This window comes from Cervus elaphus, chromosome 6 (genome assembly GCF_910594005.1).
Source record: "Cervus elaphus chromosome 6, mCerEla1.1, whole genome shotgun sequence".
NCBI lineage: Eukaryota > Metazoa > Chordata > Mammalia > Artiodactyla > Cervidae > Cervus > Cervus elaphus.
In genome coordinates this window covers 13,754,520-13,778,715 of record NC_057820.1, presented here as the reverse complement: position 1 = coordinate 13,778,715, position 24,196 = coordinate 13,754,520, and the positions used below count along the sequence as shown (strand labels likewise).

The 24,196-nt window shown below is 51.8% G+C and overlaps 1 protein-coding gene across 5 annotated transcripts in view; it reads left to right on the top strand.

The window, feature by feature from the left end:
- JAKMIP1 (janus kinase and microtubule interacting protein 1) overlaps positions 1-24,196 on the top strand; it is a 154,430-nt gene that overhangs the window by 64,775 nt on the left and 65,459 nt on the right. For all 5 annotated transcript variants that reach the window (XM_043906225.1, XM_043906224.1, XM_043906221.1 and 2 more), the window contains one exon: positions 16,033-16,297. In XM_043906225.1, the coding sequence (XP_043762160.1) occupies positions 16,169-16,297 (129 nt within the window). In that variant the 5' untranslated portion in view covers positions 16,033-16,168. The remainder of the gene's footprint in view (positions 1-16,032; positions 16,298-24,196) is intronic.

The following is a 24,196-nucleotide window of genomic DNA, read 5'->3' as shown; positions in this document are numbered from 1 at the left end:
TTAGCCTTAGACCTGCTTCGTTTTGTACTCCAAGGCCAAATTTGCCTGTTACTCCAGGTAGTTCTTGACTTCCTACTTTTGCAGTCCAGTCCCCTATAATGAAGAGCACTACTTTTTTGGTTGTAGGTTCTAGAAGGTCTTGTAGGTCTTCATAGAACCATTCAGCTTCAGCTTCTTCAGCATTACTGGTCAGGGCATAGACTTGGATTACTGTGATATTGAATGGTTTTCCTTGGAAACAGATCATTCTGTCATTTTTGAGGTTGCACCCAAGTACTGCATTTTGGACTCTTGTTGACTATGATGGCTACGCCATTTCTTCTAAGGGATTCTTGCCCACAGTAGTAGATATAATGGTCATCTGAGTTAAATTCACCCATTCTGTTTATTTGGGTGTAAACAAACTTAAGTATGGATTCACAGGTGCCTGCTAGAAGCCAGAACACTTCTGTAAGGACTGAAGGAGTGGTCCATTCACTATGTGATTCTTCCCCTCCCATTATTTCTTGATTCCCAATCTCTATCAAGGTGTTAGGTGGTGATTTGAAAACATTTGTAAGCATTTTTGCAGGAGGCAGCAATTCTACTGGGCAGTGCTTTGGGGAGGAACCAGTGAACTTGGCTGTTGAAGGTTTGGGTTCAAATCCAGGCAGGCTGTGGGTCTCAGATCCTCTCTCTTCTTCCGTGTAAAATGGGGCCATAAATGACTTCCCAGAGGGTTTGTGAGAGTTTTAATGCAGTGAATATTAGGGGCACTAGAGTGTTTCACTCTTAAAAGCACTATGTTCATGATGGCATTGTTATTAAGGATGGGCCATGCTGCGTCTGGGAAATGCCCATCCCTGGAATGGGATGGGTCAGCCCTGGCGACCTCCCACAGCTGGGGGATGGGGAGGAGTGGTTCCTGAGGAGGCTGAGCCACCCTGCCTGAGCCCCAGACTCCAAACAGATGGGCCTGCATCTTTCATCTCCCTCTGCCCAGGTCCTGCTGTCCGGCCGGGGCCAGCTCAAGACGTTGCCTCCATCATCCAGCCCCCAGCTGGAAGCCACCTCTCTTGCCTCTGGGTCTCCCCAGCGGGTTATCCCTCATTATCATTTTCCGTTTGGGGCTGCAGTAGTTCATGGACACGTCACCCCTTCCCTGCTGGACCTGAAGTTCTGGTAGGTCGGGGGATCAGGTTTCTCTTTCTGCCCCAGGGCCATGTGCAGAGTGCCTGAAGGAGGGCACTGCAGTGTCCCCTGAGTGTACATGCCACCTCCTCTTTCACAGGCACTCGCCGGCTGCTCTGAGGCAAACGCCAAGGTCTCGCTGCCGCAGAGTGCCCAGTCTGATGGCAGAGTTGGTGCCAACACAGTGCAATCAGGGCTGTGAGGAAGAGAACCAGGGGACTGTGGGTGTGAAGAGGAAGCACTCTACACTTCGGGGGGGTAGGAAGTGGCGTCCATGGGAGGTCCCCCGGCAAGGTGATGCCCCCGCTGAATTTTGAAGAAGATGGACAGGTGGAAAGGAGGGGGACGGGCATTTCAGGAGGAGAGTATCAGCGAGGTTTGTGAGGCCGTGTTGCGGTAACAAGAGAACCCTGAAAGGTCAGTTCTAGGTCACCCATGCGGTGGGGCAGGCCCACTGGGGCTCTCCTCAGCAGTGATTCAGGGATCCAGCCCTCCCTGTCTGCTCAGGCCCCCATCTCTACACGTGACTTCTGAGGTCTGTGCAGCAGGAAGAGAGAGAGGAGGACACACACGGGCTCTTATGTGCTTTTGCACAGAAGGGAGAGAGGTCATTGCTGCTCACACATCATTGACCAGGCAGTCACGTGACCCTCACATGTTGCAGGGGAATCTGGGAAATGGAGGGCAGTGCATGGGGATTTGCTGAGCATGCAGGGACCCCACTTCCAGAGGTGCCAGGGCCTCAGAGAATGTGGTTCCAGCCCCAGAGCTTTAAGCTCTGCAAGAAACTCGATAAAACTAACCCCCTCCCCCACCCATATTGAGTATTTATATCATGGTTGCAAAAGAGACCCATGGACAGAACAAGAGTTCAGAAGGTAAGGGGAATCTGATCACAAAATACAAGGATTAATTTGTTTGTAGACTTTCAATACATTTTTTAAGGAGTTGGGGTAACATTGGCCCCATCTCTCTCTTGCTCTCCCTCTCTCCCTCTCAAAACATAAATAAGCTTTTTCATATGGAAACAAAATCTTTGTATTTATGAGTCTCCTAAGCCTTACATAAGATGACAGATGATTGCCTGGCATCACCAACTCAATGGACATGAGTTTGAGCAAGCTCCGGGAGTTGGTGATGGACAGGGAAGCCTGGTGTGCTGCAGTCCATGGGGTCACAAAGAGTCAGACATGACTGAATGACTGAACTGAACTGAAGCCTTACAGAGAAGTTGTGAGCAGGGTTCCAATCCCATTTATGGTGGGAGATGCTGGGGGTGAGATTTTCTCATAAAATATTCAGGAGCACGCGCTGAGATTCCTAAATAGGTAACTTCACGATTCTAGTTGACATGGGTTTTGTCTTTGTGATTTAATTTAGACCATCATTATGATTGCTGGTATTCTTTTGGGTCACATTATTTTATATGTGCTTCTTGAGTATTATTTTTATAATATGATATTAATCTTATTGAATGTATTACAAAGATCTTTCTTTAATTCAAAAGGAGTGAGTTGTACCTTTTTGGTTGTAGCTTGGAGATTGTGGCAACATTGAGAAATTAACAGCGGGTGTCAATTTGAGCTTTCATTTCCTTTTGTTGATGATGAATGCATAGAAGTTGACTGGCTTTTCGCATGCAAACCCTACAAGATCAGTGTTTCCTTGCAGACAGCCCATAGTTGGTTCTTGTATTTTGAGCTCTTCTAACAGTTTCTGTCTTTAATTGATGCATTTAGACCATTGATTTTTTTTTATTGAGGTATAATTGGCATGTAACATTATAATAGCTTTAGGTGGGCAACAAATGATATAGTATTTTTATATATTGTAAATTGATCACCACAATAAATCTAGTCTTCATCTGTCACCAGGCAAATTTACAAAAAATTAGTGTTTTTGTGATGAGAACTTTAAAATCCATTCTATTAGCAACTTTAAAGTATGCAGCACAGTATTATTAACTATGCTAGCCATAGTCACCTTGCTGTGTGTTATGCCCCTTAGACCACTGATGTTTGAAGTGACTATTGATATGGTTGAATTAATGTCTATCATATTTGTTATTGTTTTCTATTTTTGACCCTGTTTGTTTCTGTTTTTCCTTCCACTCTCTGCTTTCTGTGGTTTTAATTGAGCATTGTATATGTTTCGATTTTTTTCTTTCCTTTGTTAGTATGTCAGTTGTACCTCTTTAAAAAATTTATCTTTTAGTGGTCACCCTTGAGTTTGCAGTACACATATATAACTATCCCAAGTCTACTTTCAAATGGCACCATATTGCTTCATGTGTAGTATAAATACCTTATAATAAAGTATTCCTATTTAATTCTTATCCTTGCTCTGCTGTATATATGTTATTTCCCCCCCCCCCCCTCTGGATTCTTTCAAGATTTTTCTTTATCTTTGATTTTCTGCAGCTTCACTATGATATACCTGGGTGTAGGTTTTGGGTCATTTATTCTGTTTGGCGTTCTCTGAACTTCCCAGATCTGTGATTGTAATCAGTAATTTTCAGAAATTCTCAGACATTATTGCTTCGAATATTTCTTCTGCTCCTTCTTCTCTCTTCCCCCATTATACATACGTTATACCTTTTGCAATTATACCACAGTTATAGGGTATTCTGTTCTGTTTATTTCAGTGTTTTTAAAAATTTGCATTCAGTTTGGAAAGTTTGTGTTGATGTATCTTCAAACTCACCGATTCCTGAGCCATGACCTGTCTGCTAAGGAGCCCATCAAAGGCGTTCTTCATCTCTGTTACAGTGCTTTTGGTCTCCAGCATTTTGGGTGCTTCTTTAGAGTTTCTGTCTCTGCCGACATGAGCCATCTAGTCTTGCATTTTGTCTACTTTTTCCATTAGTGTCCTTAGCATATTGATCAGAATTATTTTAAAGTCTCAGTCTGATAATTCTAACATCACTGCCATATATTCGACTGGTTCTGATGCTCATTCTGTCTTTTCAAACTTTTTTTTTTTTTTTTGCCTTTTACTATGCCTTGTCATTTTCTTGTTGTTGTTATTGTTGTTGAAAGCTGGACAGGAAGTATTTGGTAAAAGGAACCTGAACTGGTTCCCTCAAAGGTCTCTGTTCCTGGGTTACTGTTCTGGTAAGTTGTTTTTTCTTTGTGTTTGCCTATCTACAGCCATTTGCCCTATGATCTCAGTTCTCTGATGGATACAAGAAAAGTGACTGATTTTCCATCTGTTCAGCTTTTTTATTATATGAATGAGAGTGATGACTCCCAAGTTGCTTACACACCAGACCAGAAACTGGAAGTTTGATTCCACTGTTTCTGTGTTCTTCCTTCCTTCCTTCTCTTCCCCCCTCATACTTTTTTTCCATCTTTCCTCCCTTCCTTCCTCCTATCGAGGGCCCCCTCCACCCTTTTCCTTTGGCAAAGTGGCCGCAGGGTGAATAACTGCAGTGTGACCTTACTGTTCAGTTTCCCTGGTACTTTGGGGAGGTGGTACCCACGGGTTTAGACGTGCCCGCTGTGGGTCCCTGAGCCTGAGTCTTGCTGTTCCAGAGTCTCCCAAGTTCAGAAAGGCCTCCCTTCCCTGAACTTGGCTGCACTTTACTTCTTTGGGACATATCGAGATGGACATGTTAGAACCAGGTGACCGAGGCTGTCCAAAGATTCCTAGGCCCTCCTATCCTTGTCGAAGTTGGTGTCCTTTGTTGTGAAGGCCACAGCCATTCCCATGACCCTGACTTCTAAGGTGAACATGCTGATTCTGTGACGGGGGTGACAGTAGCAGGTGATGCTGCCATCAAAAGGGAGGGCTGTCCTCACCTCCTGTTCCTTTTCTAGGGATTGAAGAACGGTGGTCCTTGGAGAAATTTCACTCTGATAGTCTTTCGACCGTTTTAAGGTACAAAAGACAGGTCTCCTCCTATTCTGCATATGGAGATATGGAAAGCATCAAGGGGTCTGAGAGGAGAGAGCTTTGGGCTGGAGAGGCTGTCAGCATCCCAAGGGCAGGGAGGGGAGGGCAGATACTCAGTATTGTGGTCCCATGCCCAGCACAATGCCTGCCTGTAGGAGGCAAGCTGTGAGCTCGTGCTGAGCAAATTAGGGAGTGATGTGTTCAACCTGCCAAGCCACTCTCAACACCCAACATGGTTACCCAAGGGCAAGACCAAGGCCCTTGATGCTGTGAGCTTGTCATTTTGCGGGGAACCATATTGGACTATGGGAGGTGGGTGTGGATTCAGCTGGCCAGTGAGCCAAACCCACTATCCCGGGCACTCGCATCTCTGTCCACACAGAAGTCTGTTCTTACATAGTGATGCTTGGCTTCATGGTTGGGGGATTATTTTTACCACAGACTCAGGAATCCTGCATCCCTTGAAGGGTATGTCCTGCCTGAACTTCGTAGCTGTGAAGCCATGCCTAGGCTGGATGTGAAAGGACTGTGTGTAATGCTTTCACAGTTCAGCAGATGTCCAGGAGGGGTCCTGGTGTCACCAAGCACCTCTCTGGGAAGGCACGTTGCTTAGTATTGGAGAGTCAAGCAAATAAGATGGTTTCACAGGAGTTGAGAATCCAGCCAGGCAAGCAGACAAGGAGACATGGCCATTGGGCCCGATAGCAGCAGCCTTGCAAGGCATCCCCCACTATGTGCAGACTTTCCTCTGAGGCAGTGGGACCACAGCAGGTTGACATGGTGGTGTTATAATTAATGTTGTTGTTTTGATTATTTTCTGGGTAAAGGGGCAAAGTTCAGTTCAGTTCAGTCGCAGTCGTGTCTGACTCTTTGTGACCCCATGGACTGCAGCACACCAGGCTTCCCTGTCCATCCCCAACTCCCAGAGCCTGCTCAAACTCAGGTCCATTGAGTGGGTGATGCCATCCAACCATCTCACCCTCTGTCTTCTCCTTCTCCTCCTGCCTTCAGTCTTTCCCAGCATCAGGGTCTTTTCCAAGGAGTCAGTTCTTTGCATCAGGGGGCCAAAGTATTGGAAACAGTTGTAAAGTAGGCTGATTTTGTTTCGGGAGGCTTCCTCTGTGGCCCTGGGTGGGTAACTGGAGTAGGGGGACTGGAGAGGCTGTTTTGAAGCCCACCAGGCTACAGGCGGCACAGTGGTGAAGAATCTGCCTGCCAATGCCAGGAGATTATAAGAGACTCAGGTTTGATTCCTGGGTTGGGAAGATCTCCTGAAGAAGGAAATGGCAACCCACTCCAGGACTCTTGCCTGGAAAATTCCATGGACCGAGGAGCCTGGTGGGCTACAATCCATGGGGTGACAGAGTCAGACACGACCAAGCAACTGAACACGCAGGCTTCAGGCGGCCGGTGCAGGGAACAGCAAGAACACTGGAAGGAATCTGGCAAATGGCACCATGTGTCTGGGTACTGCCCGTGAAGGGAGGGCAGCAAAGTCAGTGATGGGAGGAGGGGCCTATGGCCTGTGTGTCCCCCTGAGCCGGGCTTTGTCCATAGGGAACATCCATTCTTTTCTCTCCACTTGAAGAAGCCCATTTGCCAGCTAGGTTCCCTGCCATGGGGACAGACTCCAGGCCCCAGGCTTCCCTTCACCCCCTCCTCCACCTTCATTCCTTTGAGCTCCATCCACCCCACCAACCATGGTGCCCAGCTCGGGGACACGGAGCGTTATGTCCACATATTCAGAAAAACACATTGACAGGAAACTGGCACTGGCTGGCCCCAGCCCCGCAGAGAGGTGCCACTCACTGAGCACCTACTGTCTAGGACCTTCTCAACAGTGAGAAGAATGGCTCCACTTCACAGATGGGGCAACTGAGGCTGGGAGAACTCAGGTCAGGGACTGCAGACCAGAGGGGCTGCTGACCTGGGATTGACGTCCACGTCTGTCTGCCTCTATTCTAACTGTGACGACTGCTGGCAACTTACTTAATTGTCTTTGGGTCTTTGGGCCTCAGTTTTTCCATCCACAAGTTCAGTTCAGTTCAGTCTCTCAGTCGTGTCCAACTCTTTGCAACCCCATGGACTGCAGCATGCCAGGCCTCCCTGTCCATCACCAACTCCTGGAGTTTACTCAAACTCATGTCCATTGAGTTGGTGATGGCATCCAACCATCTCATCCTCTGTCGTCCCCTTCTCCTCCAGCCCTCAATCTTTTCCAGCATCAGGGTCTTTTCCAGTGAGTCAACTCTTTGCATCAGGTGGCCAAATAATTGGAGTTTCAGTCCTTCCAATGAGCATCAGTCCTTCCAATGAACATTCAGGACTGATTTCCTTTAGGATGGACTGGTTGGATCTCCTTGCAGTCCAAGGGACTCTCAAGAGAGATCCACAAGATGGGGTAATGATAGCACCTGCAGTATAATCATTGGTAGACTTCGATGGGTTTGTCCTGTGAAAGGCTGACCACAGCGCCCAATGAGGGGCGCAGGTTAGCAGGATCGCCTTTCCCACCAGTAAGCACTCGCGCTTCTTATGCCTCATCACCTGGAGGAGAGGAAGATGTGAGATGTGTGATGGGCATCTTCAGTCTCTAAAGAGCCTTCTGTGTGGCCAGGAAAGTGGGCTCATTTGGGGCAGCTTCAGGATGCTGGAGGCGCTCACAGAAGAGGGTGGCTCTTTTAGTTTGTGTGTGTGTGTGGCTTGAAATAGGAAGTGCTTTCTCAAGTAAGGTTGCCCTGGGGAGCAGACGACCCCATGGGGGCCTTCCTGTCCCCGGAAGTACTTTGGAGAGAAGCTGGAAGGCCTGTGTGAGGGCTCTTATGACAGGCCCCAGGTTCCCCACCCACTGGCTTCATCTTTGTTTACCTTATTTGTTCATAAAGACGCTAATCCTCTTTATGAGGGCTCCATTCTCCTGATCTTATTATTTCCCAAAGGTCCCCTTCCTAATACCATCACATCAGACATTAGGATTTCAACCTATGAATATTGGAGACACACAAGCATACAGTCATTATCTTGTGTGTGTGTACTCAGTCCTCTGTGGTGTATGTGTGTGATGTGTACATTGCACGTGTGTTTCAGGACAATGTGTGTATTGTGGTATATGTATGTTGTGTGTGTGTGTGTGTGTGTGTATGCAGTGTGTGTGTTTCTTTGCATGAATGTGTGGCTTGTATGTTGGGTGTGTGTTTCAGTATAATGTGTGCATTGTGAGGTGTGTGTATGTGTTTGCGTGATGTCTGTAGAACATCAACAGAATCTACCCCAGCCTGTCACTAGAGGGATCCTCAGAGGTTCCTTGGGCACAAAATGTATAACCTGGACTAGCAACAGGAGGTCAGCCTGCTGCAGGCCCCGCGGTGGGAAGGTCCACAGCTGGGAGACTTGGTAGCAAGGGTCGCAAGACCCAGCTCAGTGGGAGTGGGTGGCCCTGGGTGTAGGGAGAGTCTTGTGGCGGGGGTGGAATCTTGGCTCTGGTGGCCCCTGGAATGAGGGGGTACTAGGTGAAGGGTCAGCCAGCCCAGGAGGGGGCACCCAGCTGCTATGATGAATGACGTCACTGCCCAGCCGTGGGGGCCATGCAAGCTGAGGGCACCTCAGTGCACCCGTGGTGACCGCGTGGGTGGTACCCACCCCACAGCCTCTGAAGCGCCTGGCAAGCTCTGCTGACCACCTGGTGGGGCTGGTGGAGTGGTGAGTTCTCCTCTCCGCACTGGGCCGCCACTCCCAGTGACCCCAGGCAGGCTCGCACCTGTCTGGGCCTCAGCTTCCTCATCTGTAGAATGGGTCTGTTCTCCTGTGGTGACCCCCAACCCCGCTGGCCTCCTAGTCCGGGTGGTGGCTGAGAGTCTTCCTGATGAGGCTTGGGCTGCAAGGACATTCCAACCTTGCCTGTGGGGCCAAAGAAGGAGGAGGCCTGGCCTGGGTCGAGTCCTGGGGGGGAAGTTAGGAGGTAGCCGGGGGTGGCTCTGTCAGGCAAGGGGAGACGTGTGCTGAGGACTGGAGGGGATGGCAGGCGTGGCCCACGGTGGCTCCTGCTGGCTCGGGCTGGGTTGTGGGGCTGCATGGAGGGCTGCCCTCTGTGCCCGTGGGCCCTGACCCCTGCAGGCAGTCAGCAGGGAGTGGTGGGGAGGGTCACCCCACTGCCCCTGGGTGAGGGGGGGCCTCATGCAGGCCAGGAGACAGGGGAAGCCACGGTCAGGCAGGAAGGGGTGCGGGCTGGCCAGAGCCATCGCAGGAGGGGACACCGCTGAGAACCGGTGAGAACAAGGCTTGGTGGTCAGACACTTGCGGGTCAGGAGCCCTGGGGGCCAAGGCGAAGACTGAGTGCCACCCAGAGGCTGTAGAACAGGGCCCAGGCGGCCAGGCGCTCCCGGATTGCTGGGGCCGGTGGCTGTCCCGTCATCACTTCTGAGACCCGCCAGCTCCGGGCTCCTGGGGTGTGCGACGGGACGCAGAGGCCCTGGAATCCTGGCTGCAGGCGGTCTGCCCTGGAGGTAGCTGTGATGCCGGTCCCCACACACTGGAGGCGTGGCCCGCTCCACTTTGTGGCTGGAAAGTCCTCGGAAATTACAGAGGTTGGTGGCAGGGCTGGGCTGAGTGACTGAGCCCTGCTTCTCGTTCTGGGTCCCCCTTCCAGCCCTTCACACCTGAGCCCCGAAAACGTGTCAGGACAGCCCTGACTCGGTTGACTTTACTTATCACTTCTTACAACTGTTTTGAAACTTCCATTGACTATTTCACACCCGTGTTGTATAAGAAAAGAGCGTGGACGGGGAGCATGAGCACCTTATTAATTTGTTATAACTGGAGAATGAGATGTCCTCAGAATGTTAATATTTTAGGCCTTGCAGGCTTTTTAAGTGTTAACGGAATTATTATTTACTCTATTTTTTTCCGGGGGGTGGGAGGGTGTGGCCAAAAAACTTTGCTCTCTAGAAAAATCTCTGCTCTCTTCATTTTCCTATCTGTTTGCCTCTTGCAGAATACCACCTGCCAGTTGTGTTGTGTGTTCTGCTGTTGTTTTGTTCTTCTAATGTCCTTGCTCTTTAATTTTTTTTTATTGGAATGTAATTGCTTTACAGTGTTATGTTAGTTTCTGCTGCATGGTGAAGTGAATTTGTCTCCCTTCTGCTCTGGGCTGGGCGGACAGACCCCTCAGCTTGCTAACCTTGTGTGTAAATCATGAGATGGTAGGCTATGAGGGAGTTCCGGAAGGACAGGAGAGTTGCCTGCGGGTGGTGTGTGCTGGCTTATGACTGATGTGAAAGGCAGCCAGGAAAGCGGCAGGGCTCAGCGCTAAGAAGCTAAGTTATCGTAAGTCATTAAACAAAGTGCTGACTGTGTGCCCTGAGATTTTTTTCCCCCTCCTTGCCAATGTATTGCTTTCCAGTGGCTGCCATAAAGAATTCCCACAAACGGAGTGGCTTAAAACAAAAGTTTACTTTCTTACACTTTTGGGAGGTCAGAAGTCCAAGGTCAAGGTCACCCTAATCTTGGATGCTCTCATCTTGGGATCTTCAACTTGATTACATCTGCAGAGACCCTTTTTCTAAATCAGGGCATGTTCCCGGCTGCCAGGAATAGGATGTGAACATATCTTTTGGGGGCCACCGTTCAGCCCACTCTAGTCCTCATCAGCTAAAAGCTGACCCACGTTGCTTGGGACCTGCTGCCCAACCAAGCACCCTCAGAGCCATGCTTAAACTCCTTCCAGGGCCAGCGTCACCGGCGCACAGCGAGGTCATAGAGGCCACCTGGGGGCCCACCCCTGGTTAATGCTCGGTGTCAACATCATGAAAGTCTGAATAGCTTTTGAACCCGGACCCTTGCATTTCCATTTCGCACTGGGCTGCACATTCTAAAGCTGGTCTTGACCCGGTCTGTGATCTGCAGGTCCCAGGAGGTCTGACACATTTGCACCCCTTGTCTCCCTCCACTGATGACTTTAGTGATACTTGTTATAGGTTCTAATACCCTGTTTCCTCTTTCTTTTTAGCACCAGTCACAGTCCAGGGTTATTTATGTGTTCATTTCCCTGTCTCCCTGGCTAGAAACTTCTGTGATGGCCGGGACCCTGTCTGCTCTGCCGTCGCCCCCCAGGGCTAGCGTGATTTCTGGAATGTACCTTCTCGGGTCTGCTGTCCTTCCCAGTGTGGCGCCGAGCAGTCACATCTCCTGGCTGAGACTCGGGCTCCTCTGTGAGGACTGGGCTGTGCTGGGCTCTGCAGGCCACCGTGAGCTCTAAACGAAAGCCCTGGCACAGATTGGGCACCAGGCTCATCTCAGGTGGAAGCATGACCTACAGCTGCTCCTGGGGGCGGGTGGGGCAAGGCCTTTGCAGAAGTCATTGGCTGTGGGCTGATCACAGTGACGTTGTGTGGCACTCTAAGCCTTGGGCCGGACTGGCCTTGGGTGTGTCCCTGACACAAGGCCGAGTTTGACTGGGCCCAGAACCCTGGGTACCTTCCCCTCTTGCGTCCCATTCATCTCAACATTAATTGAGGCCCTGGCCTGGCAGATGTTGAAGGTGGGTGTTGAAAGCTGTGGGCTTGGCCTTATTGGAGTTTATTCCTCCTGGAAACGGTGAGCTCAGACTTGGGCTGAGCACAGAGTGAAGCAGACAAAGCTAGCAGTCAAGTCCTGTCCCTGAGCGGTTGATCATCAGGTGGGGCTGACAAATGAGCAGACACACAGGGCAGCCTTCAGTCTGTAGTTGTGGGGGCTCAGAGGAGGCACCTGACCACCGTGCAGGGCATCTGGGGAGGCTTCCTGGAGGAGGCATAATGGGAGTTGACCGTGAAAGGGGGTGGGGAATTGGCTTTCTCTGTCAGAGAACTGCATTCACCATGGCCTGCTGGGGAGTGTGTCGGGCCTGGAGTGTGAGGTAGGCAAGGGAAAGGTGGTGGGGTGGGGCATTGGCGTGACTCAGATCCTGAAAGGCTTGCACCCCTTCAGGGGTCAGGGTTCTCTTCAGAGGCAGCCTGAGCCTTAGATTGCTTCTAAGCAGGAGAGTCTCTGTGACTTACCCTTTTGAGGCCTCAGTTTTCTCATCTGTAAAGTGGGGGATGTGTGCTGAGCTTCTAATGAGATGATGCACTTTTCCAAGGGGTTGGGAAAGAAACTGGGTCATCCCCAGGCACGGCCTCCTGTCTCTGCCCTTTGGCTCTTCTGCTGTTGGGGTCAGGAAAGCCTGACCAAGGGGGCCTTGGGTCCAGCCGGTCCAGGGTCTGATAAAAAGGTGGTATCTGGGACTGGCCCCAGAGACCTCCATAGCCACTGTTCTGATGACCCCCAGACACTGCTGGGTTTCCATTCCCGTTCCCACTGCTGTCCATGGCCGGGTTGCCGTCCCAGGGCCTCATGGAGTGGTGGTCCAGTCTGGCTACCTGTGTCCAGCCTGCTGCACTGCCTCCGACAGATGCTTTACCTCCCTGGGCCCAGAGCCTCATCTGAAACCTCCCTTTTCCCAAGCACCTTCAGTGATCACGGGAGGGGAAAGGGGCCCTCCCGTCTGTCAGGCCGCTGGCAGGCTGTGACAGTGTGATACCAGGTACACTCTGCCTTGATACCATGGTTTCTAGCGGTGCCCAGTCCCAGTACAGATCACCTTGGCCTTCATGGAGACAACTGGAGGCTGGCATTGCCCCTCCTAATAGATTCAGCTTTGTTTTGTTTAGTGAGTGTCTTCACTGGGCCAGGCACCTTGCCAGCACTTCAAATTCTGGTCCTTATGAAGTCAGTGCTGTGGGTCCCGTTAAACAGATGTGAAAACCGAGTCTTAGAGAAGTTCAGTGATCCAGTCCCAGGTCTTCGTCATTCTAAAGGATGGCCCTCTGTCCTTTTCTGGGGTGACAGGGGCATCCTGCAGAATGGTCAGCTGTGTCCTGGGGGTGAGGCCTTTGACCTTTCCTCTCGAGGAAGCATCTTTCCCTTCAGGGAAGCCGTGAGAGTCAGGTGGAGCTGGAGCTGCGTCCCATTCCACCTGGAGGGCAGCTGGCCGCAACAGCTTCTTTCTCCTGTCCTTCCCAGCTAGAGCCAGCTAGTTTCCTGAAACTTGCTCGCTCACCTTCCTTTGGGGCTTCCCTCATAGCGCAGTTGGTAAAGAATCCGCCTGCAATGCAGGAGACCCCGGTTCAATTCTCGGGTCGGGAAGACCCGCTGGAGCAGGGATAGGCTACCCACTCCAGTCTTCTTGGGCTTCCCTGTGGCTCAGCTGGTAAAGAATCCGCCTGCAATGCAGGAGGCCTGGGTTTGATCCCTGGGTTGGGAAGATCCCCTGGAGAAGGAAACAGCTTACCCACTCCAGTATTCCGACCTGGAGAATCCCATGGACTGTATAGTCCATGGAGTTGCAAAGAGCTGGACACGACTGAGCGACTTTCACTTCACTTCACTTCCTTTAAGAAAAACGGCATCATTTTTTTTCTGTAAAATAGTAATGGAAAATTCAATTTACTCAGAAGAGTATAAGGAGAAAAAGGAACTGCTGTCGCATCATCACTTGGCTGTCCCTGCCGACACCTGGGAGGTGCGCCTACTCGTCCTCATCTCTGTGTCCCCAGAACTCAGGGCCCGGCGCCGAGCAGCTGCTCAACACATAGTTATGACCAAACAAAAAAGATGAACAAACGCAGTTCAGAAAATTGCAATCACAGATCATATTTGTCCTTTGACGCGGCCTTTTTCACTCTTGACGATGCTGGCCTTCCTCCCTGTGGGATTTGCTCTCACTGCCTGGATGTAATTTACCTGCCACGTCTGTTGTGGCTGAGCGTTTCATCGCTGGGAAGAACATCCGCGTGTTCGTCCAGAGACCGAATCTCTGCTTAGCTAAAGTGCCTTCTTAGAGGGGCGTTGTGGGGCGACAGGATGGAACAGAGGGGCAGCCTCCCCTTTCCCGGGTGTCTGGAAGATGCTTCCTACTCCTTGGGCTGTGGCGGAGACACAGGCAGAGGCCCAGGCCGATTTCTGAGAAGCGCTGTGGTTGCAGGAGCAGGCAGGTCAGAGGAGAGAGGAATGAATTACGGTTTGTGCTCTCCTAAGTCTAGTCGGAGCAAATGGAGTTCATCCTCCTCTGAAGACAGAATGTACCTTTCTGGAATCGATCCGGGGTTGGGGGGGGTGGGGAGGTTGATTACTCCAAGTAAACCTCCATGGCACGCTGAGAGACAGCCTCCATTACTGCCTTCCCAGATTCCTAGTTGGATGGACATCCCGGGTCCCCAGGGCTAGCAGGTCACGCTGGACTGGAGTTCATGGTCATTGCACATCCCTAGCTCACCAGACCCACTGGCATTGACGAGACCCTCCCCCCCCACTCCCTGCCCCACACCTCCCCCTGGCGCCCTCCCAACTCCCACCCCACCAAGCAGCCCCTGCCCAGGCCACGGACCCCATGCTGCTGAATCCGATGGCCAGTCTTCCTCTGTACCTCTCGGGAGCTGCCCGTCGAGTCCTTCCTTCTTCTAGAAACACTTTTTTTCTCTTAGCTTCCGTGGTTCTCTGTTTTTCTCCTTCCATCTACAGACTTCTTATTTACCATTTTCCTTGCTGATTTTATGTCTCCTCCCTGACCTCCCAGGTTGGTCTGCCACCACTCTGGAATGCTCTCTTGTTTTCCTCTCTCCGTTTTCTCCCAAGACTTCCCCGGTGGCTCAGACGGTAAAGCATCTGCCTACAATGTGGGAGACCTGGCTTTGATCCCTGGGTCGGGAAGATCCCCTGGAGAAGGAAGTGGCAGTCCACTCCAGTAGTCTTGCCTGGAAAATCCCATGGATGGAGAAGCCTGGTAGGCTGCAGTCCATGGGGGTCACAAAGAGTCAGACATGACTGAGCAACTAAACTTTCTTTTCCACTTACTAGCTGTGTGGCCTGAGGTAGCTCACTTAGCTTCTCTGTGACTCACTTGCCTCATCTCTATGGTGGGTCTGATAACTACCTACCTCTCCAGGTCCTGCAAGGATGATATGCTCCCCTTCTCTCATCACAGGATTCGGCACGTAATAGGTGCCTTGTAACTGTCCTCTGTGGTCACTCATTCATTCTCTGATTCACTCAGCAAGTGTTGATGGGGTGCCTCCTGCATGCTGGGCTCTGTTCTAAGCGCGGAGAACACCGAGAGAATGAAACAGATGTAGGCCCTGCTTACTTGAAACTCATATCCTGGGGTAGGGGAAATAGACAGGAAGTAAGTGAATGTCCATTTGTCACATGGAAAGCAGTAACAGGGCAGAGCGAGGGGCAGGGGGCCCAGAGTCAGGCTCACAGCGCAGAGCAGCCTGGGGTTGGCTGGGACAGCGCTGGGAGCTGGGAGCCCGTACTCCTCGCCCCAGGCTGGCTTGGGCACCTCCGCTGGGCCCAGAGCTGGCGGTTCTCGTCAACCAGTGCTGGGCTAGTCCTGGGAGTGTGGAGGGAACCACTAACCATAAAGGTTAGACTCCATAAAGGAGTCTAAAAGCCCAGTTTTCAGCGTGCAGTCCTTCACCTGCTCCGGCTTTGTGCTCTCGGTGCACAGCGTGATACCAGGTGGGCTGTACCTTGATACCATGGGACCCCCGAGGCTCCTGCCTTAGGAGCAGGCATCTGGTGACTGAGGCTCAGTGACATTTGCAGACCAAGGCTTACAGTTGCGTAGGTGGCATAGTTTCATCTGGACGAGGCCAGGCCTGGACCAGACAGAGCTACTCAGTGAGGAGTGGTCACAGGGAACCTCACCTGGGAGCATGGGAGACATGCAAATCGGATCCCAGGACCATAATAAGCTTCCAGGTGATTCTGCTGCAGCCCTAGCTGGAGAAGTGCTCAGTCAGTTTTGGATGGTAGGGCATCCTTGGGTTAGCAGCGCAAGCTCAGGGAGGGAGGCCTCTGTGAATGCTGGCTGCACTCCTTTCAGAGTGCCCCAGGTAAGAGGGACACTACCCGCCCCGCGCCTCTGCTGACCTGGTCTCCTCCTTCTCCCAGGACCCCAAGTGATGGTGGTTTACACGGAGGAGGAGCTGAGCCCTGCGAGACTGGTTAGCACGGCGGAGCTGGGAGCGGTGCCTGCTGGCTGGCGGGAGTGAACGTGAGATCTCAGCGTCTCAACTCGAGAGGAAGCATGTCTAAGAAAGGCCGGAGCAAGGGCGAGAAGCCCGAGATGGAGATGGACCCGGTGCAGATGGCCAACGAGGAGCTGCGGGCCAAGCTGACCAGCATTCAGATTGAGTTCCAGCAGGAAAAGAGCAAGGTGGGAGGCGCGCGGGTCTCCCGGCTCAGGTGAGGGGTGGGCTGTGAATTCCTGGTGGACAGACTGCCTCGGGAGGGTGTGTCCCCGGGCTGGGGTGGGATTGGACATTCCACCTCTCTGAGCCTCAACTTGCCCCTCAATAAGATGGGTATAACATCGGTACAGAGGCCACGAGGGTGTGAATCCTGTCCCACCCCCTACCTTTGGCTCTGATCTCAGGCCAGTTACTCACTCTCCATACCATATCTCCCCTTGCCTGCAAGATGGGATCATAATAAGACCACCTGATGGGCTGGTGGTCAGGACTGAGGGTGTAAATACAGATACATGAAGGGCTCGGTACGGAGCCGGGCTCTGTGATGGGAGCCTCTGCTCTGGTAAGGCAGGTATGAGCTTTGGAGCCAGTCAGTACAATGCCCAGGTGGGTGCCAGTCAAAGGGCAGGCATGATGGGCAGCCAGTGACAGTGGGAGGAGCCCAGGCTTTCTAATCTTGCAGACCTGGCTTTAGACCTCACCTAGGCTCCTGACTGACTTCACAATCTTAGACAAGTGATCTAAAGTCTCCGAACCTCCATTTTCTCATCTGTAATATGGTATCATAATGACCGCCCGATTTAAGGTTGTCTTGGGCTTCCATAGTAGCTGTCGGTAAAGAATCCGCCTGCAATGCAAGAGACCCAGGTTTGATCCTTGGGTTGGGAAGATTCCCTGGAGGAGGGCATGGCAACCCACTCCAGTATTCTTGCCTGGAGAATCCGATGGACAGAGGAGCCTGGCGGACCACAGTCCATGGGGTTGCAAGAGTCAGATACGACTTAGCGATTAAACCACCACCAAAGATCTATAAGGAAAGCTGAGTGCCGAAGAATTGATGCTTTTGAACTGTGGTATTGGAGAAGACTCTTGAGAGTCCCTTGGACTGCAAGGAGATCCAACCAGTCTATCCTAAAGGAAATCAGTCCTGACTATTCATTGGAAGGACTGATGCTGAAGCTGAAACTCCAATACTTTGGTCACCTGATGGGAAGAACTGACTCATTGAAAAAGACCCTTATGCTGGGAAAGATGGAAGGCGGGAGGAGAAGGGGACGCCAAAGGATGAGATGGTTTGATGGCATCACCGACTCGATGGACATTAGTTTGAGCAAGCTCCGGGAGTTGGTGATGGACCGGGAAGCCTGGCGTGCTGCAGTCCATGGGGTCGCAAAGAGTCGGACACAACTGAGTGACTGAACTGAACTGAAAGATCTCAGGTGATGGAAATGAAGAAAGCCCCCCTTGCACAGCCATGGTCCTTTATGTTGGTGTGGTTCTGACACAGGTGGTTTGAGGGCAAAAGCAGGCAAGGAGGGAGGTGCTCTGCCAGCCCAGAGAGGAGCCGCCATTCGTGTGAGAAGAGAAAGAGGATGGGATTTGGGCTTGTTCCTGGGGACCCATCTAAGGACCTTGTCTGGCTGGGGACACGAAGGCTGTACCCTCAGCCCCACAGGTCCCCTCCCACCCTGCCCATAGACCTGAGGGCAGGGAGGGCCTTAGTGACCGGGAATAGCTGCAAGTGTCTGGTTGAGAGCTGGGACTCTGGCAGTAGCTACAGTGCTGAGCAGGGTCCAGCTTCTGGGTGGGGAGGGGGCTGAGGCTTGGTCCTTGGCTCTGAGCGCAGCTCAAGACGGCTGCATGGAGAACAGGGGCAGAGTCCCCGAGCTGGGGCGATGAAGACTGGGCTTCTGGAGCTTGGGGACACGTGTGCCCCCTCCCGTGCCCAGACTCTCACGGGTTCCAGAGGCGGTGCATCCAGTCTTTCAGCATAGCTGCTGGTGGTGCAGCCTGTCCACACCCTGCCCAGCCCAGGAAGGATTCTCCCGCCAGGATCCCCCGGGGTTATCCTCTGCCCAGCTGGGCCTGAGCCGCTGACTAGGAAGGAGCAACAGCAGCTGTGTCTGTGGGACCAGTGTCATTTGACCACGTCTCCATCCCACCTCCACCACCTAACGTGCCTTGAGGTCTTGGGGCAAGCCAGGTAGCTGCCTAATGCCTCAGTTTCCCCATCTGTTAAATGGGGACATCTGATGTGTCTGCCTCCCTCAGTTGTCTAAGGAATGAATGAGAGTCATATCCAGGGCCCAGGGAACCGCCTGTCATGTGTAGTTACTCAGGGGTTGGCAGACATTTCTTACGTGTCTGCTACACAGGCTGCGCCAGGTACTGTGGAGGACCTCCTGACCCTCGCAGTGATCTGTGAGGTTAGATGAGGCTCTCCCCACTTTGTTGTCCTTTAGTTGCTAAGTCGTGTCTGATTGTTTGCAACCCATGGACTGTAGTCTGTCAGGCTTCTCTAGCCATGGGATTTCCCAGGCAAGAATACTGGAGTGGGTTGCCATTCCCTTCTCCAAGGGATCTTTCTGATTCAGGGATCAAACTCACATCTGAATTGTTAGGCAGGTTCTTTACTGCTGGGCCACCTGGGAAGCTGCCTTCTCCCCCACTTGATAGGTGAGCAGGCTGAGGGTCAGGGAGAAGAGGTGGCCGGGCTGCCGTAAACAAAATGCCACAGACCCGGAAGCTTCGACCACAGAGATTTATTTCCTCATAGTCCTGGAGGTTGGGAGTTTGAGATCAGGATTCAGGCAGAGTTGGTTTCCTCCTGGGGCCTCTTTCCTCGGCTTATTCCTGTGTCCTCAGATGGTCTTCTCCGTGTGGGTCTGTGTTCTAATCTCTTCTTATAAGGGCACCAGTTGTATCGGACCAGGACCCCACCCTCATGACCTCATTTAACTTAGTGACCTCTTTTAAGACAGTCTTCAAATACAGTCACATTCTGAGGTTCTGGGAGGGCTGGTAGTTAGAACAACCACACAGGAACTTGGTGGACATGATTCAGCCCATCACAGCAGGACAGTCCAGTCGTAGGTGTTGACAAGGGGTTGGAAGCCTGGCCTACGAGAACCCCAGCCTGTGCCTCCCTGTCCCCAGCACCTCCTGCCATCACATGCCCTGGCTGCCGTGTTCTCAATCCAGCCACCTCGTGGACCTTCCAAGGGTGTGTGGAGAGGGTTTCTGTTCTTGGAGAATTCAGCAATGTGTTTACTGGCTGGTATGACAACCTGTGAAAGTTGCTCAGTCGTGTCCAACTCTTTGCGACCGCATGGACTATACAGTCCATAGAATTCTCCAGGCCAGAATACTGGAGTGGGTAGCCTTTCCCTTCTCCAGGGGATCTTCCCAACCCAGGGATCGAACCGGGGTCTCCTGCATTGCAGGTAGATTCTTTACCAACTAAGCTATCACGACAAACATACATATAAACCTTACAACTGCATTTAACTGTTACATTTATATGATCTTGTGATACCTAGTTTTGATGTTAAAACATTTACAGTGTTGTTACTTCAGCAGAGGAGCCCATAGGATCAAGGGTTGTTGGGAACACACCTGTTGGTTCTTTGAGCCCCCCTGGGCCTGTGTCCCAGGCCTGAGCTGGGCATTTGGAGGTGACTCAGAAATGACCCCATTCTCAAACAGGCCGGGTGCTCAGATGCTCAGGGAGCTAGGCGGATGACAGTACTTGGCTTGTGGCACCAGAGATCTTAGGAAACCATGCAGTGGTCAGAGGGGCCCGAGAAAGCTTTGCAGAGGTGGTCTGGAGCTAGCTCTGAAGGATTTTGCTAGCTGGTGAGAAAGGGAGCAGGATTCACACCATCCCAAGTATCCAGCATCACCTGGGGGCTTCCTCAGTGTCACCTGGGGTACCAGGTCACTGGGGGCAGAGTCCCTGACTTGTTGAGGCCCACATTCTGGGGTGGGTGGGGGCAGAGAGGGCAGTGGTCAATACATGGGCTCAAGACAGGCCATGGAGCTTCCAGCTGCTGCCCACCACTCAACAGCTGGTGATTCCTGCAGTGAGCAGCCTATCTTGGTCTGGATCTACCCTGTGTGAGGGACTAATCCAGCTACAGAAGCGAGTCAGGCCCCATCCTGCCCTGCAGGGGCTGGCCTAGTGGGTATGCTGGGAAGGTTGGAACTGGGATGTGTTCTGTGCGTTGATGGAGGGAATCACACCCCAGGGACCCAGAGGAGGCCCTGACCCAGTCAAGGAAGGCTTCCAGACCCTCCTGGAGAATGGAAGGAAGGCACCAGGCAGAGGGACCAGAGAACCTAGGAGCCAGGACCCCCAGGGGAATGGATGCTGTCATTGATTATTTACAAACTGCCAGGCCCGTCATCCTTTCATTCTTTCTTTTGCTCAGTCCACAGCTGGTTATTGAGCATCTACCGTGTGCCATGCCCTGTCCCAGAAACCGCGCTGTCCTGGAGACCCTCTCCCAAAGCTGGTGTCTGAAGTGGGGGAGGTGGGGAGCAAAGGCCGGGAGATGAACATGTGATATTTGTTCCATAGTGAAAAGTGCCAAGAAAGTAAGACTGGAGAAGCAGGTGGCGTGGGATTGGAGTAGGGTGGCTCTTTTGGGAGGTGGTTGGCAACACAGGGGTGCTGCAGGTGGGGGAGGGCAGGCTGCAGAGACCTGGCCACGAGCCCTCCAGGCAGAGGTAACAGCTCGGGAAAAGGCCTGCAGGTGGGAAGGTGCCTGCGTGTTCGAGGTGCAGCGGGCAGAGAGGTGGCCTGAGCTGGGTGGTCAGGGAGGAGACCAGAGAGCCATAAACCAGGGTCAGTCCTATGGGCCGGGGAGGACGCTGGCTTGTGTGTTGCATGCGACAGAGCTCTCGAGCGTTTCTGTTTGTGTTCTTTTGTATTTTTTGTATGTGTCCATTCAATCATTTATATCACTAGGAACTCTCATTTTATACTTTGGGTTGTCATCCAATACTATTAGGTTGGCCAAACAAAAAAAGTTTGTTTGATTAATGAATACGTTGTTCAACCAAGTTCTTGGTGAAAATGAAAAATGTCTTTTTTTTTCACTTAAAACTGAGTGGACTTTTTAGCCAACCCAATACCTTATTTTGCTCAAACCTTTCCAGCTTTGGCCACTGGATCTCTTCTAGCTGGCTCCTGTGTCCCTTTGACACCCCTGCCACTGTGGCCTTTCTTTGTTAATTTATTCTCGGGCTCACCCCTACTTTCTGGTCCTGTAAGGTGCTCCTGGTTCATCTTGGATGTTCCCTTCACCATCCCTAGAGCCACTCACTAAGGCTCTCTGGTCGCTTTTATTGGAAAATGGCTTGAGAAACCAAGATCTGGGCACTGGGGGTGCTTACCACTGCTGGCATGCCGTTACTTCTGGGCTTAGCTAGAAGAGCAAGGAAGTGTATGCATATATACTAACTGTGTATTATACATATCTAAGATATTTCTAAATGTAACATCTAAATGAATGTTAAGTTAATGTTGAGTTCTTACTGATGTCCCCAGCCTAATCCACTACCACTTGGATCCTCTGGCCTCCTCCCCTTGCTTATGGTGTCCTCTCTCCAGCAGAGAGAGCCTGACCCTACCACCCACTTAGTTACTCAACACTCTGCACACACAGGGGTTTCAGAACAATTGGCCTGCACCCTGTGGATTCAGAGGATAGTGGAGGGAAAGTATCTAACACATGAGTTCAGAGGCCTGTGCTGGCCACCAGGGGGCGACTCGGGGCGAGTGCACAGGGGCAGAGGCAGGGTGATTGGTGAGGGGGTGACAGCCCTGGTCTCTTAAGAGGGCTGCAGCTGCCAGCTTGAGCCAGGGTGGTCGCAGGGATGGGTTGAGGAGTGGGGGAGACAGCCAAGCAGAGGCTGACTTCACTGTCCTGATTCGGGGCCGGTGGGCAGCGTTCTTCCTGCCAGTCCCTCCCTCTTCGATGCGTGCCCTTTCGCGGTCATTTTGCCCTTGTTGCATATAGAGCCCAGATGCCGAGACAAGGCTGGTAAGGTCCCCTCTCTCCTGCTGCCCCTCTGGACTTTGTGGGGCAGCTTAGAGGTGTCTGGCGAGTACAGTGACACCCTGACTTCTGTCAACCTGCTCAGTTGGATGGGGTAAGGAGGGGGTGCTCTGTGCACACGGGGGGCCGCCCCCACCTCACCGTGCTACACTTGGGCCGTGATGCCCACAGAGACTGACAAATCTGAAATCTGCATAGTAGGCAGGCTGGAAGTTTCAGGGAGCATGGATCTCGCAGTAATGAGGCAGAATTCCTTTTTCATCAGGGCATCTCAGTCTTTTCTGATAAGACCTTCAGCTGATTTAAGGCCTTAAGTGAGGTCCACTCACATTATAGAGGCTCATCTGCTTTACTCCAGGGCTGCTGATTTAAATATTAATCATTAAAAAATACCTTCACAGCAGTATCTAGACTCGTGTCTGGTTGAATGACCTGGTACCACAGCCCTGCCCAGTGAACACATAACCATTAACCATCTCGAGGTTAGGTAATTTGCCAAGGGAAATGCGTTCATCGGCACAGATTCAGAATCCAACAAGATCCCATCCTTTTGACTTCAGATCACTGTCAGTGTTAACCCAGGAAGTCAGGACAGAGTTGCTCCCTCAGAAGGAGCATGCTGGAAGCACTTAGTTCCTCCCTGGGAAATCATGTTCAGTATTTAAAGTTCTGGCATCCTGGCCCTCGGTCCCTTAGGAAGAGGCCCATTCTAGCTCTCAGGCAAGATGGGCCTTCTGACTGTGTCCTTGTTTTTTTTCCGTGATTGTGTTTGATGTAAGGAGACTCGTGTCTTTGCCTGGTAGGTTTTATTTGCTCTTTTCCCTGCTGTTTTAAGTAAGGATTTGTCCACCCCAGGTAACATTGTAAAACTCCTCACCTAAAATTAACTTCAGCATGTTGGTGTGCTATAAACAGTGTGGTCCAGGGGAAATGATGCCACTTCCCATGGAAACAGCCTGTCCATGAGGGACGCATTTGTTTCGGTTCTTTGGAGATTGGTGTCATTTAGAAAACAAATGGATTCCTGTATAATGTGTGTAATTGTGTGATATTTGGAATGGAAAGATCGAATAAAGCCTTTTGGAGTATTTGAAGAAAACACTCCCTTGGCACATCTTACAAATAACGTTGTTTGCTGAATAGACAAATACATTCTGGTGGGACTGGCAGCCTGGCATCTGCAGAACACTTTCTCTGGGGCCAGAGACCTGGGAGTAAAGCCTGGCTCTACCCCTTGGCAGCTCCTCACCCCAGGCAGGTCACTGGGACATCTCTGAACCTTAGTTGCATGCATGCTCAGGCATATCCAACTCTTTGTCACCCTATGGACTATAGCCCGCCTGGCTCCTCTCTCCATGGGATTTCCGAGGCAAGAATACTGGAGTTGCCATTTCCTCCTACAGGGGATTTTCCTGATCCAGGGATCGAACCCACATCTCCTGCATCTCCTGCATTGGCAGGCAGATTCTTTACCACTGAGCCACCTGGGAAGTCCGAACCTTGGCTGCTTCCTGGCAAAACAATTGTCCCCATCCTAGGGCAGTGAGGGGTTCATGCCGCTGTGGCGCTGGAGCCCCCCAGTCCCGGCTGGGGAGTGAGGGCACCTCTGTTTCCCACCACCACCCCTTTCTACCTCCAACTCCTCTGTCTCCTCTGACTCCAGAGCTTAGGGCAGGAGCACTGGAAATGTATTTCCGGTCTACACTTTGATGAGACAGATGATTACTGCAGGGCATATTTTGTGACTGATAAATTGTCCTTCCTCGGAAAAACTCCAAGTCGGAGGGGACGTCAGGGCCTGACCCTCCTCTCCAACACCTTCAGATGGCTTTCCACGACTGGGGAAATCTCGGTAAAACAGCAGGGAAGAGTGTGGACAGGGCTGATGGAGGTGGACGCAGGGGGAACTGGAGGGTAGGGGCCCAGGAGGGTCTCAGGGGCCTGTCACACAAACAGGGACTTGGGGAGGTGGCAGCGAGCCTGGCCGGCGCCCCCCGCCCTGGCCCTGACCCTGACCGAGTC